Source organism: Ranitomeya imitator, chromosome 1 (assembly GCF_032444005.1).
Source record: "Ranitomeya imitator isolate aRanImi1 chromosome 1, aRanImi1.pri, whole genome shotgun sequence".
NCBI lineage: Eukaryota > Metazoa > Chordata > Amphibia > Anura > Dendrobatidae > Ranitomeya > Ranitomeya imitator.
The window spans coordinates 524955812-524971289 of NC_091282.1; the positions used below are offsets into that span (position 1 = coordinate 524955812).

Below are 15478 nucleotides of genomic sequence, written 5' to 3' on the forward strand. Positions count from 1 at the left end.
ATGATGTAATTGACTTGAGAAATCGATCTGTGCATGCGCCGACCACGGCACTGACAATACCTGCATGACATTTTGGCTAGAGGAAGCATGTCACTGAAAAGTCAGTGAATACCCAGACATGCAGCAGAAGACAAGTGCCATGTCCAGCCCTCCTGTACTTGCGCCTCATTAGCATATAACAGCAATGGGTGATCACTGAACAATGAGAGCATGAGTTCTTCTGAAAAGGTATTGGTTTAATCTGCTTTACAGCTCCATTATAGTCCTGTGTGTATGATGTGTGTCTGATGGGTGTTGCGATATGTCCCCAAGAGGGAGAAAAGAACGCGCATTTTTAGCTTTTTTGCCATGATGTTGCACATTGATCATGTGTTTTAGCTAGTATGGTAGACCGATAAGGCATCAGGAAGTGTGTTCTTCATATTACTCACCCCTCACATGGCCCAGTATTCCTTACAGTTATCAGATATTACTTTGCATTACGATTTATGGGGTTATGAAGTATGATTTAATAATGGTTTGGAAAGTGACCTTGCCCTTGCTCAGGTTTAATGTGTTTTGTTTTTTGTCTTCATCAGGGTGGGTCTCTTCCTTTTTCAAAACTGGACTATGCAGTTGCATGGTTCATCAGAGAGTCTATGACAATATACATCTTTTTATCTGCCCTGTGGGACCCTACGATCAGCTGGAGGACCGGAAGATATAGATTACGATGCGGAGGCACTGCAGAAGAAATCCTAGATGTATAGTTTTGGACCTTTGATTGTATATAAAAGAAAAAGGAGAGAAAACAAAGCAAAAAAAAAGTATTATAAATTATGTTTATACGAATGGTTTTAAAGAAAGAAACTACCTTTTTGAATAGTTTTTACATGTACGTTTTGCTATCTGATCCTTAATTTATTTTGCATGGCACTTGTATCTGTGAAGATGAGATGTTTATAATCTGGGCCATATAGGGGCAACATGTTGTCGTTTTTGGGGGAGAACCAGAACTGAATCCAAGTGCTCTACTGTAAATGGCTTAGAAGGGAGAAAGTGATTGGTTTCTATTTCAATATGTTGGGACAAATGAAGAAAAGTTGTTGTATTTTTTTTTTCTTCATCTTTTCAAGAAAAGGTAGTAATGATAAAGCGTCCTATACTAAGAATATATGCAAAGGTACAAAGCCTCGTCACGCCAAATCACTCCTCCTGATATGAAACATGGCTACGTTACAGGACAAATTATTGGGCTACGTCTTCGTATTACAGACATTCTAAAACCATCAGAAGGAATGACAAGAGCGGAAATCAATTTGAGGCTACCGCTTTGTTCGCAGATAATTTTTTTTTTTTTTTTTTGAGAATATATGAAACCGTTAATGGAAACCAGTCACACTGAAGGATGAGGCACTTTGTCATAACTTCCCTACGGCTGGATGGTTTGCATTCTCAGAACTATTGGCGTTGATTAGAGTGATGGTTTACACTGTGATTAATACATTAATACGTCGTACAGGTCTAGAAATGTAAAGCTGGCATCACGCACTGGGACTGCGGTGTGAATTTTAACTGGAAAAGGTGCAGGCGTCTGTAGGATTATTTGGCGCCGTCCACACTTGCTCACTTCCACATCAGAAATGAGATGCTGGTGATATGATGTGTACATGATTGGCAGACATTGGGCACCTGACCTATTCTAAAGATCAGGGTAGATGCGCAACATCTGCTCATTGTACCCTCTTCTTGGCAGGTGTGTTGGTCATAACGTCACTGGCGCCACTCACTTCCACATGAGATGCCGGTCGTATGACGTGTACATGATTGGCAGACATTGGGCACCTGACCTGTTCTAAAGATGACGGTAGATGCGCAACGTCTGCTCATTGTTCCCTCGTCTCGGCAGGTGTGCTGGTCATAACGTCACTGGCGCCACTCACTTCCTCATGAGATGCCGGTGGTATGACGTGTACATGATTGGCAGACATTGGGCACCTGACCTGTTCTAAAGATGACGGTAGATGCGCAACGTCTGCTCATTGTTCCCTCGTCTCGGCAGGTGTGCTGGTCATAACGTCACTGGCGCCACTCACTTCCTCATGAGATGCCGGTGGTATGACGTGTACATGATTGGCAGACATTGGGCACCTGACCTGTTCTAATGATGACGGTAGATGCGTAACGTCTGCTCATTGTTCCCTCGTCTCGGCAGGTGTGCTGGTCATAACGTCACTGGCACCACTCACTTCTGATGCTCTTCTCTGGAAGGTGCCCGATAACTCCTCCTTTTTGAGTCTGCCTTTTATACTTCTGTTTTGGGTGTCTACATCTCGTCCCTCCCAAAGCAGCGCAATGACAGTGTCTTCCTAGCTGGTACTGCACTTAACCAAAAGTAGACTGTTTGATTGCTCCATATGGCTCGCCATGCTCTTAAAGGCCATTACTAAATGTTTCCCATCTGGGAACCTTGCTAATCTCAATGCTGTAACTAGCCTTAGCGCCTTTAACTCCAAACTTCCTCCTGGTGAGGGGACTTTTTTTTTTTCTTTTTTTTTTTTGCTTTCAGCTTTTCTTTTAATCCTCTTTTTTATTGTTTTTGATCTATGGTTTGCTCGTTTCTCTTTATACATACGATGAAAACGCCGTTTAGTAGTTCACACATTTAAACTATTTTCTTACTCCACATAAAATTGCTAAAAAAAAATCATTTTGTGACCTGTATTTAGTACCTTTTTAATGCATGTATAATATTCAAAATGAAAATCTCAGTAAATAGTGTAAATATATATATTTAAATGTGTACAAAGAAAGTGAGGATGTATTTGCTGTAACCGAAGAGTCTTAATTTATTAGTTCTCAAACATGTCTACTGTTGGGTTGCCTGCTTTATACAGTTGGATTTTTTTTTTAAGCTACGCTTTTGTAACCATGTGAATAGATGTAAATGCATGCTGTATATTTCTTGCTACTGTTTGTACTTGATGTTTCCAGCTGTAATGTCTGATCGCTCCTGTATAGCTCTGGTGAACTGGGCAAATTTTGGTTTTATGTATATGCTCTCAAAAGAAGTGAACAGGAAATGCATAAGCCTATAATATACGTACATATGTCTTATGTCGCCCCATCTCACTCCGTTATCAACACACTGGCTGGCGAATAGGTCTTGTTTTTGCTACCTTTTTATTACATCTAAGTACAGTATATCTTGAGGAAGGTACTCGTTTATAAAAGCAATAATTACCTCTTCTTAATATTTGGACACTCGCCTTTCCCATATTGGGCTTCTATATATTATATAGTATGTATTTGGCCAAATTTTTCTACTTCTAAGAAAGTCAAGACCATTCCAGCCAGCTTAATATTTTGCCTTATGACATCATAATCTTTGGTTTGAAGGGCATCACTTTTTATCAGGTGGGGTGAGGCTTTTGTTGCATGTTCGCTTTCTTTACATGAATCAGGGATGTGGTTCCCTGATGAAACGGCACATTGCAAAGCCAGTCTAGTTGTGACCCACGTGAGCTGTTCATGAAACGTTTCATTATTTTGTTATGTATTTTGTACTTTTAAAAAAAAAAAAAAAAATGTTTACGAAGTTTGGTTGATGCCATCCATTGCGCTGCTAACCCCAACCATACACTGTACTATCTGGAAGTTTATTAGTGTATGCAGTGTATATACAGATTAAAGGCTGGACAGACTTCGAGGGCTTTTTTTTTTGTTTTCTAGAAATAACCGTGATATTTTGCACTTCTCGTACATTCTCTTATGGAGGTAAAATGAAAAATAAAAAAGCTTCCCTGAAGCACACAGTTAAAGCTTTTGTTTTATGTTGGCAATTGTGTGCTTTCAGCCTTCCTGAGAGCATCACAAGCAGAATATTTGAATTCCAAATACGGTGTATAATTTAAGGTCGTCTTAGTAGCTGCAAATGAGAAAATGTGTAGAATATTTTGTGTTTATTTAATATAATTGTTTCTTGTTGGTTGTTCAAAAAAAAAAAGTTGAGATAAAAAAAGAAAATAAAATTTCACAATCAAAAGATGAAACTTCTGGCATCTTTTTATTTTGCAGTCCGGATTATTTAATGCTTGCAAATTGTGAGTAATCGTCCAAACTGATTTGTTCCACCACAGGAACATTTTTGTTTTCGTGTGTTCCTTCCATTAATTGAAGATTACAGTTTCCTGTAATTTGGATGTTATCAAGCATTACTGGGTATACTTTATTACTTACTATATGGGAGTATGATGGGGACGAGGGAAAGGAATTGTAACTAAATAGAGATCAAGAAACGGCCCTAGGTTTTCTTTTCTTTGGAATGTAAATGAATGTGGCTTGGAAAAAATGTTTTTCGCTACTCGTGCACCAAAAAGTTGCTACAAATTCATAAAGGTCCATATAGTCATGAGCACCTTCATTGACACCATACTCATTTTCACATTTATTAGTGTATCGCTGGAGGGATCCTGTCTCATTATTGAGGTCAGAGCTCTGTGTGGAGCAGTTAAAGAGGTTGTCCACTATTAGGACAACCCCTTCTCAATCTGAATGTTTGCCTCTATTAAAATAAAAACATTTGTACTCTCCTCTCGTGCCGGTGCGCTTCAGCGGTGTATGCACTCTTGTTCCCGGGTCTCTCGTAAGTGTGGGGATTGGGCACCGAGTCCACGTGATGTAACAATCTCATGTGAGCCCCAGAATGCGAGTGCCAGACACTGGCATGGGCGGTGAGTATAGGTGTTTTTATTTTAACAGGGCCAAACATGAGGAATGAGAAGGGGTTGTCTTGGTAGTGGACAACTCCTTTAAGTTCAACAGTATACTCTCCTAACCATGCATTTATGGAGCTTGCTTTGTGCAGTGGGGTACAGTCTTGCTGAAACAGAAAAGAGCCTTCTCCAGACTAATCGCACATAGTCTGCAGCATACAATTGTCCAAAAGGATTTGGTATGCTGTGGCACTAAGATCTTCCTTCACTGATCCATGGCAGCCCCTGAAAAGAAAAAAGAATACCATAACTTTATCCCTCCACCAAACTTTACAGATGGTGCAGTGCAGTCAGGCAGGTAAACTTCTCCTGAAAGACAGTGTAACTTGTCACACCACAGAACACATTTCGAATGCTCCAAAGTCCATTCCAATTTACAATTGGCTTTGTGATTTGAGCCTTGCTTGCACTAGTTGGCCATGAATCTTCAAACACACAGCTGTTGTACTGATCATTTCGAGGAGTTTTGTAAACTAGCTGCAGTAATTAAGTCAGCAAAGTGTTGGTGACCTTTAAGCACTACTCCCCTCAGCACCCTCCCCATGTCATTTATGTGGTCTGCAACATTGTGGCTGAGTTGCCTTTGGTCAATTAGTCGACACACAATTGATCATAGAATATTTAGGAAGGAAGAAATTTCACGACCTGACTTGCATTGATGACATCTTGGTACTCTACCACACTTAAATAGAGCTTTATTAGAATCACCCGTTCTTTCACAAATGTTTCAAAGCAGAATAGGGTTTCAAAAAGTGCTGTTCTCGCTCTTTTGAAGAAGCATCAGGAAATGTGCAACATTGAGGACCATAAATACAGTGGTAAGCGAATGAAAGACACATCAACTCATGACTGACAGCAACTAGTGGGAGCCAACTACACACCTATGTACTGTTTGGAGAAGTCCGGCCAGAATTGGAAGAATTGTGGCCAAATAGCCGTACCTTCGACCTGTAAACAAGGTAAGACAACCCAATCATGCACCGAAAAAGGAACTAGGGTGCTGAAAAAAGGCAGCGGGTGCTCTGGACTGATATTTCACATTTGAACTTGACAGAAGGCAATTTGTCTGCTGAAGGATTAGAGATCAGTATAATAATGGCTGCAGGAAAAAGTAAAGCATGGTTGTGGTTCAAGCATGTGTAGGGCATTTCTGCAATTTAATTTGGTGAAGACTAAAGGTATGCTGTAGCTCTTGCATCCTGCACACTACTCCTCTCCCTTGTCAGGGACGCAGACTTGGCACTCGTCCCACACTTCATCCTTGCTGTCCGGCTGCTTCCTGGGGTCTGCACACTGTGTGCAGGTCCCCGGGCACTTTGCTTAGAGTGCACAGGCTTTCTCCTTAATGGGGCCATGTGTGCGGCCTAAAGTGTCCCCAGCCAATGTCTGGGAGACACTTATTATTTAAGGCACCTCCACCTGCATGGAGGTGCCTTGGCAATGTTGTTAGTCTGTTCTCACGTTTTCTAGTTCTCGGGTCCCTGTCCACTAGTACCTGCTAGTTTCCGTCGATCTCTAACCTCCTTGCTAGTACCTCAGTCTGTATTTCAGCAGGACTTGTCTGCACCTACCTTGCCAGTCTGTATGTCAGCCGGACCTGCCTGCACCTGCCATGTCAATCTGTAGATCAGCGGGACCTGACGTGCCAGTCTGTATATGTCATACTCTTCTACTGGACTGTTCCAGCTACCTGTCCCTTAGGGGTCATTGGCCGTGCCTCAGAGGCCTGTCCTGGATTAGCACCAGGTGTCCGTCAGGAGCCAAGCTTAACCCCACCATCAGGGGCTCTAGTGAAGAGTCAGATGCTCCCCTAGTCATGCCCCTCCAGGCTCTCCTCGGACTATGGCAAAGTGATTCCACCACTTCCGTTGCAAAAGGGAACCTGTCAGCTGATACATGTCACCCAACTATGTGCAGTGCAGTATGTATCAGCCACTGGCTGTAAGATCACAGCCAGGTATGTTTCATTTTTTGTAGTGGGGAGAGGGCTGCAGCAAAATATGTCTTGGTGCTTGAGTCCCTGATCTTTTTGAACCCTAGCGACACCTCAGTTGTGAGAACATACCCAATGGTATGGTTATGTGATCTTACTCCTGGCATGCTTGTACATATGCAAGCAGAGATTATTATTATTATTTATTTATACAGCAACATTGATTCCATGGTGCTGTACATGAGAAGGGGTTACATACAAATTACAGCTATCACTTACAGTAAGCAAACTAACAATTACAGACTGATACAGAGGGGCGAGGACCCTGCCCTTGCGGGCTTACATTCTACAGGATGGTGGGGAAGGAGACAATAGGTTGAGGGTTACAGGAGCTCCAGTGTTGGTGAGGCGGTAGCTTTGGTAGTGGTGAGGAGGTAGCGGGGTCAGTGCAGGCTGTAGGCTTTCCTGAAGAGGTGGGTTTTCAGGTTCCATCTGAAGTATACGAATGTGGTTGATAGTCGGACGTGTTGGGGCACAGAATTCCAGAGGATGGGGGATATTCGGGAGAAGTCTTGGAGGCGGTTAGGTGAGGAGCAAATAAGTGTGGAGGAGAGAAGGAGGTCTTGGGAGGACCGGGCATTACTTGAGGGAAGATATTGGGAGATTAGTTCAGAGATATATGGAGGAGACAGGCTATGGATGGCTTTGTAGGTTAGTATTAGTAATTTGAACTGGATACGCTGAGGGAATGGGAGCCAGTGAAGAGATTTGCGGAGGGGGAAGCGGAGGAGTAGTAAGGAGAGAGATGAATTAGTCAGGCAGCAGAGTTAAAGAGGGACTGGAGAGGTGCAAGGGTGTTAGCAGGGAGGCCACAGAACAGGATGTTGCAGTAGTCAAGGCGAGAGATAATGAGGGCATGCACAAGTATTTTAGTAGATTGACGGTTGAAGAAAGGACAGATTCTGGAGATATTTTTGAGCAGGAGGTGGAAAGAGCTTGGATATGTGGTTTGAAGGCAGCGGACTTCCGGCACAGGGGAAAGCGTGATGTCGTTAATTGCGATAGATAGGTCAGGTAAGGAAAATCTGAGATGGAGGAAAGATGATGAGTTTAGATTTGTCCACATTGAGTTTGAGGAAGCGAGAGGAGACGGAGGATATGGCTGATAGAAACACTAGAATTCTGGACAGCAGAGAGGTGACGTCTGGGCCAGAAAGGTAGATCTGAGTGTCATCAGTATAAAGGTGGTACTGGAATCCATGAGACTTTGAGTTGTCCCAGGCCAAGTGTATAGATTGAGAAGAGTACAGGTCTTAGAACAGAGCATTGAGGGACTCCAACAGAGAGGGTGGTATGAGGAGGTAGTGTGGGAGATGCTGAATGTGCGGTTGGAAAGGTATGAGGAGATCCAGGATGGGGCGAGGTCTTTGATGCCAAAGGAGGAGAGTATCTGTAGTAAGAGGCAGTGGTCAACTGTGTGGAAAGCAGAGGACAAGTCTAGAAGGAGGAGTACAGTCATGGACAGAAGTTTTGAGAATGACACCAAAATTATATTTTCACATGATCTGCTGCCCTCTGGTTTTTATTAGTGTTTGTCTGATGTTTATATCACATACAGAAATATAATTGCAATCATATTATGAGTACCAATAGGTTATATTGACAGTTAGAATGAGTTAATGCAGCAAGTCAATATTTGCAGTGTTGACCCTTCTTCTTCAAGACCTCTGCAATTCTCCCTGGCATGCTCTCAGTCAACTTCTGGACCAAATCCTGACTGATAGCAGTCCATTCTTGCATAATCAATGCTTGCATTTTGCCAGAATTTGTTGGTTTTTGTTTGTCCACCCGTCTCTTGATGATTGACCACAAGTTCTCAATGGGATTAAGATCTGGGGAGTTTCCAGGCCATGGACCCAAAATCTCTGTTTTGTTCCATGAGCCATTTAGTTATCACCTTTCCTTAATGCAAGATGCTCCATCAGGCTGGAAAAAAGGCATTGTTGGGCACCAAACTGCTCTTGGACGGTTGGGAGAAGTTGCTCTTGGAGGACATTCTGGTACCATTCTTTATTCATGGCTGTGTTTTTAGGCAAGACTGTGAGTGAGCTGATTCCCTTGGCTGAGAAGCAACCCCACACATGAATGGTTTCAGGATGCTTTACAGTTGGCATGAGACAAGACTGGTGGGAGCGCTCACCTCTTCTTCTCTGAATAAGCTGTTTTCCAGATGTCCCAAACAATCAAAAAGGGGATTCATCAGAGAAAATGACTTTGCCCCAGTCCTCAGCAGTCCATTTCCTGTACCTTTTGCAGAATATCAGTCGGTCCCTGATGTTTTTTCTGGAGAGAAGTGGCTTCTTTGCTGCCCTCCTTGAAACCAGGCCTTGCTCAAAGAGTCTCCGCCTCACAGTGCGTGCAGAAGCACTCACACCAGCCTGCTTCCATTCCTGAGCAAGCTCGGCACTGCTGGTAGTCCGATCCCGCAGCTGAAACAGTTTTAAAGGTACCGTCACACTTAGCGACGCTGCAGCGATACCGACAACGATCCGGATCGCTGCAGCGTCGCTGTTTGGTCGCTGGAGAGCTGTCACACAGACCGCTCTCCAGCGACCAACGATGCCGGTAACCAGGGTAAACATCGGGTAACTAAGCGCAGGGCCGCGCTTAGTAACCCGATGTTTACCCTGGTTACCATCCTAAAAGTAAAAAAAACAAACACTACATACTTACCTACAGCCGTCTGTCCTCCAGCGCTGTGCTCTGCACTCCTCCTGTACTGTCTGTGTGAGCACAGCGGCCGGAAAGCAGAGCGGTGACGTCACCGCTCTGCTTTCCGGCTGACCGACGCTCACAGACAGTACAGGAGGAGAGCAGAGCACAGCGCTGGAGGACAGACGGCTGTAGGTAAGTATGTAGTGTTTGTTTTTTTCACTTTTAGGATGGTAACCAGGGTAAACATCGGGTTACTAAGCGCGGCCCTGCGCTTAGTTACCCGATGTTTACCCTGGTTACCAGTGAAGACATCGCTGAATCGGTGTCACACATGCCGGTTCAGCGATGTCTGCGGGGAGTCCAGCGACGAAATAAAGTTCTGGACTTTCTTCCCCGACCAGCGACAGCACAGCAGGGGCCTGATCGCTGCTGCCTGTCACACTGGATGATATCGCTAGCCAGGACGCTGCAACGTCACGGATCGCTAGCGATATCGTCTAGTGTGACGGTACCTTAAGATACGGTCCTGGCGCTTGCTGGTCTTTCTTGGGAGCCCTGGAGCCTTTTTGACAACAATGGAAGCTCTCTCCTTGAAGTTCTTGATGATGCGATAGATTGTTGACTGAGGTGCAGTCTTTGTAGCTGCGATACTCTTCCTTGTTAGGCCATTTTTGTGCAGTGCAATGATGGCTGCACGTGTTTCTTTAGAGATAACCATGGTTAACTGAAGAGAAACAATGATACCAAGCACCAGCCTCCTTTTAAAGTGTCCAGTGATGTCATTCTTACTTAATCATGACTGATTGATCGCCAGCCCTGTCCTCATCAACACCCACATCTGTGTTAATGGATCAATCACTAAAACAATGTTAGCTGCTCCTTTTAAGGCAGGTCTGCAATGATGTTGAAATGTGTTTTGGGGGTTAAAGTTCATTTTCTGGGCAAATATTGACTTTGCTAGTACAGTAATTGCTGTTAAGCTGATCACTCTGACATTCAGGAGTATATGCAAATTGCCATTAGAAAAAATGAAGCAGTAGACTTTGGAAAAATTAATATTTGTCTCATTCTCAAAACTTTTGGCCATGACTGTACAGAGTATTGTCTGTTTGCTTTGGCTGTAAGTAGGTCGTTAGTAATTTTGGTCAAGGCTTTCTCAGTTGAGTGATGGGGCGGAAACCAGATTGTAGATTGTCAAAGAGCAAGTTAGATGAAAGGTGAGAGGAAAGTTCAGCATGGACGTGCTGCTCCAGGAGTTTGGAAGCGAATGGGAGCAGCGATATTGGGCGATAGCTGGACATAGCTGTTGGATCGAGGGTTGGCTTTTTAAGGATAGGTGTGATTGTGGCATGTTTGAAAGCAGAAGGGAAGGTGCCAGAAGTTAGTGATAGGTTGAAGAGGTGGGTTAGGGATGTGATAAGAGTGGTGGTGAGGTTGGGGAGGAGGTGGGATGGGATGGGGTCGAGCGCACAGGTGCTGAGGTGCGATTTGGAGAGGAGACAATTAAGCCCCCCTTCAGTGATGTTGGATAGGGAGGTTATGGGGTTTGGGCTTTGGTCTGGTATACAAAGGGTTGTGGTGGTTGAACAATGAAGACTTGCCTTGTTTGGTCGATGTTATTTTTAAAGTGTGTAGCAAAGTCCCCAGCAGAGATGAGGGAGACTGGAGGGGGCAGTGGGGGGCGGAGGAGGTTTTAAATAACTGTTTGGGGTTGTAGGAAAAGGAAGATACAAGGGTTGTGAAGTAGGCCTGTTTAGCTGAGGTGAGAGCAGATTTTAAAAGCGAGTGTTGCCTGTTTGAATGCAGTGAAGTCATCTTGTTTTCTTCCAAAGCCGCTCTGCAACCCTGGACATTTGCTGGAGCTTTTCAGTGGTGTTATTGTGCCAGGGTTGTCTATTGGTATGTCACACTCTGCCATGAACAAGCGGGGCAACCGTGTCAATAGCTGATGCGAGAGTGGCATTGTAGAAAGCAGTAGCACTGTCTGTGTCGTGGAGTGAGGATATGGATGCCAGTGGTAGGATAGAGTCAGAGAGCATGTGGGCGTCTAGGTGTGCAAGGTTTCTGCGGGGGTGCACATTTTGCTGGACCTGGGTGACTGGAGAGGAGGACAGGAGCAGATGGTGGTCGGATAGCGGGAGAGAGGAGGTGATGAAGTTCGAGAGCAGAGACGGGTGAAGACCAGGTCTAGTGTATGTCCGTCTGTGTGGGTGGCTGCGGGGACCACTGAATAAGTCCAAAAGATTAAGAGACAGAAGTTTGTAGGCTGTTGACTGAAGGGTATCAGTGGGGATGTTGAAGTCACCCATGATGATGGTGGGAATGTCAACAGAGAGAAAGTGAAGAAGCCAGGTGGAGCATTGGTCAATAAAGGCAGTGGTCAGGCCCAGAGGTCGGTATATGATGGCCACTTGGAGGTTGGAGGTAGGCCACAGAAAAGGATGTTGCAGTAGTCAAGATGGGAGATGATGAGGGCATGCATAAGCATTTTAGCAAATTGACGGTTGAGGAAAGGATGGATTCTGGAGATATTTTTGAGCTGTGGAGGTGGTAGGAGGCGGAAAAAGCTTGGATGTGCGGCTTGAAGGACAGGGCAGAGTCAAGGGTTACTCCGAGGCAGCGGACTTCCGGTACGGGGGAAAGCACAATGTCGTTAATTGTGATAGATAGGTCAGGTAAGAAAGATGAAGTGGGCTATTACATTCTCTATGATGATGATGTTATTCTTGATTGCTTTGGTGACTGATATAAAGGGATCCTTATTCAGGTGTGGTGCCACCCCAGGTGTTGAAACACTCGTGGAGGTTTATCACCACACACTGCAGGATGTAAGGTCCATTTTGCTATTGTAATCACTTGCAACTATGTTCTTTGTCATCAAAGTTCCCCACTTTTAAGGGCATACTTTATTCCCTGGGGTTCCTCTTTTCTGTATTATAAAACAGCAAGCATATTCTGTATTCTTTATTAATTAAATTTTTTTTAATAATTTCTAATTATATATTTAAATTAGGCCATAGACTTTTACTGCTCTTAAATAACATAGTATATTATTCCAGTAAGCGCATTTGCGATTAATAATAAAATCTGGCCAAACTAAAGATGGAAAATAGAAGCATTCTAGAAAAGTGGGAAGCAGAATTTCTGTTCATAAATGTAAAGGACAAACCTGTTTGTCTTGTGTGCAGAGCCAACAGAGCTGTAACCAAAGAATATAACATAAGATGACGACACTATGAAACTCTCTTTTGCTTCCTCCCATGCCCAGAAGTTGAGGTACATTCAGACAATGTTCCTGCATGGTCGGAAACATTCATTAAACGGGTACATTTATAAGATTATTTTGGGACAGGGGCATTATTTTTTACACATCCAATTGTGGAACTTATTTTATTCTAAGATCTATTAATTAACCCCTTCCTGACCTTGGATGTACAAAGTACGTCATGTTTGTGAAGCACTTCCCAACCTATGACATACTGGGTACATCATGGCGATTTTGCACGCTCAGAAGCTGTGCATACTCTATCACCACCAGGTGTTCAGCTGATATCACAGCTGGCATCCGGCACTCACTGCCAGGAGCGGTTAACCCCCTAAATGCTGTGATCAATATTGATTGCAGCATTTAGAAAGCAGGAAGAGGGAGGGGGGCTTCCTCTGCCGTCCGATCGGCGCCCCCGTGACGTCATCGCAAGGGTCCAATTGCTATCATGGTGAGCCGATGTCATCACACATCTATACACATTCCTTGAAGGGTCTAGTTTCCAAAATGGGGTCACTTGTGAGGGGTTTTCTCTGTTTAGGCACATCAGGGGCTCTCCAATTGCGACATGGCATCCGGCTCTCAATTCCAGCCAATTTTGTGTTCAAAAAGTCAAAGTGTGCTCCTTCCCTTCCATGCCCTGTCGTGAGCCCAAACAATAGTTTTCCCACACATATGGGGTATTGTCATGCTCAGGAGAATTTGCAAATTTTCAAATGTGATGTGGTCCCTAAATAAAATGGTTTTGTAAATTTTGCTGGAAAATTGAAAAATCGCTGATCAATGTTTAGCCCTTCTAACTTCCTAACAAAAAAAATTATTTAAAAAATTGTGCTGATGTAAAGTAGACGTGGGGAATTATATTTATTAACTATTTTGTGTGACATACCTCTCTGGTTTAAGAGAATAAAAATTTAAAGTTTGAAATTTGCTACATATTCAAATTTGTCACCATCTTTTCAGTTAGCCATTAAAAGGTATCAACCACTGAGGACTCAATTCTAAATATTTTTCATCAAATGTCTGATTTTTTCACAAATAAATATAAGTGATACACTGTGTGCAGAATTATTAGGCAAGTTGTATTTTAGAGGATTATTTTTACTATTGATCAACAACTATGTTCTCAATCAACCCAAAAGACTCATAAATAACAAAGCTTAACCCCTTCATGACCCAGCCTATTTTGACCTTAATGACCTGGCTGTTTTTAGCAATTCACCAGTGTCCCTTTATGAGGTAATAGCTCAGGAACGCTTCAACGGATCCTAGCGGTTCTGAGACTGTTTTTTCGTGACATATTGGGCTTCATGTTAGTGGTAAATTTAGGTCGATAATTTTTACGTTTATTTGTGAAAAAAATAAAAATTTGGCTAAAATTTAGAAAATTTTGCAATTTTCAAATTTTTAATTTTTATTCTGTTAATGGAGAGAGTTATGTGACACAAAATAGTTAATAAATAACATTACCCACATGTCTACTTTACATCAGCACAATTTTGGAAACAAAATTTTTTTGCTAGGAAGTTATAAGGGTTCAAAGGTGATCAGCGAATTCTCATTTTTACAACGAAATTTACAAAACCATTTTTTTAGGGACCACCTCACATTTGAAGTCAGTTTGATGGGTCTGTATGGCTGAAAATACTCAAAAGTGACACCATTCTAAAAACTGCACCCCTCACAGTACTCAAAACCACATTCAAGAAGTTTATTAAAGGGACTCTGTCACCTCAATTTGGCGGGATATTAAAATTAGTTGTTACCGGTCACATGGGCGGCATATCCTCATAATTTCTCGACCCTGTCCGTCCCTTTTTTGCACAATAGTTTAGTGCATGAGTATGCATGCGCCATTATTGGCGCGTGTGCCTGCAGGCTTCGGTTGGGCACGCGCAGTATGCTTTACCCTACTGCGGGCAAAGCTGAAAAGCATTACTGCGCATGCGCCCGCGCACTATGTTCCGGAACACTGCAAAATACTTCCGGAACATAGTGCGCGGGCGCATGCGCAATAATGCATTTCGGCTTTGCCCGCAGTAGGGCAAAGCATACTGCGCGTGCGCCACCAAAGACTGCAGGTGCACACGCCAACTATGGCGCACACATACTCTTATGCACTAAACTATTGCGCAAAAAAGGGACGGACGGGGTGGAGAAATTATGAGGATATGCTGCCATATGACCGGTAACAACTCATTTTAATATCCCGCCAAATTGAGGTGACAGAGTCCCTTTAACCCTGCTGTTCTGTTGGTCAAAAATGACCGACTTTGAACTTCAATATTCTTTAAAATATTCAAGATGCGGCTCTGAAACCCGTGGCCGACCGACCCATCCTCATTTAAGTCAATCAACCACAAGTTTCAGAACCGCATCTTGAACACCCCAAAAAATACCAAAGTTCAAAATAGGTCTCCCCAGACCGAACAGAACAGCAGGGTTAACCCTTCAGATGCTTCACAGCAGCAGAAGCAACATGGAAGGAAAAACTTTAACTTTTTAGTCACAAAAATGATCTTTTAGCAACAATTTTTTTATTTTCCCAAGGGTAAAAAGAGAAACTGGACCCCAAAAGTTATTGTACAATTTGACCTGAGTACGCCGATACCCAGTATGTGGGGGGGAACCACTGATTGGGTGCACGACAGGGCTTGGAAGGGAAAGAGCGCCATTTGACTTTTTCAATGAAAAATTGGCTCCAATCTTTAGCGGACACCATGTCACGTTTGGAGAGCCCCTGTGTGCCTAAACATTGGAGCTCCCCCACATGTGACCCCATTTTGGAAACTAGACCCCCCCCCAAGGAGC

The 15478-nt window shown here is 43.5% G+C and overlaps 1 protein-coding gene across 1 annotated transcript in view; it reads left to right on the plus strand.

Annotated features, from left to right (window-relative positions):
- Nucleotides 1–4031, plus strand: part of UGCG (UDP-glucose ceramide glucosyltransferase) — a 41121-nt gene extending 37090 nt beyond the window's left edge. Inside the window, exon 9 of the mRNA XM_069767001.1 lies at nucleotides 579–4031. Within this exon, the coding sequence (XP_069623102.1) occupies nucleotides 579–749 (171 nt within the window). The 3' untranslated portion in view covers nucleotides 750–4031. The remainder of the gene's footprint in view (nucleotides 1–578) is intronic.
- Nucleotides 4032–15478: the final 11447 nt, after the last annotated feature.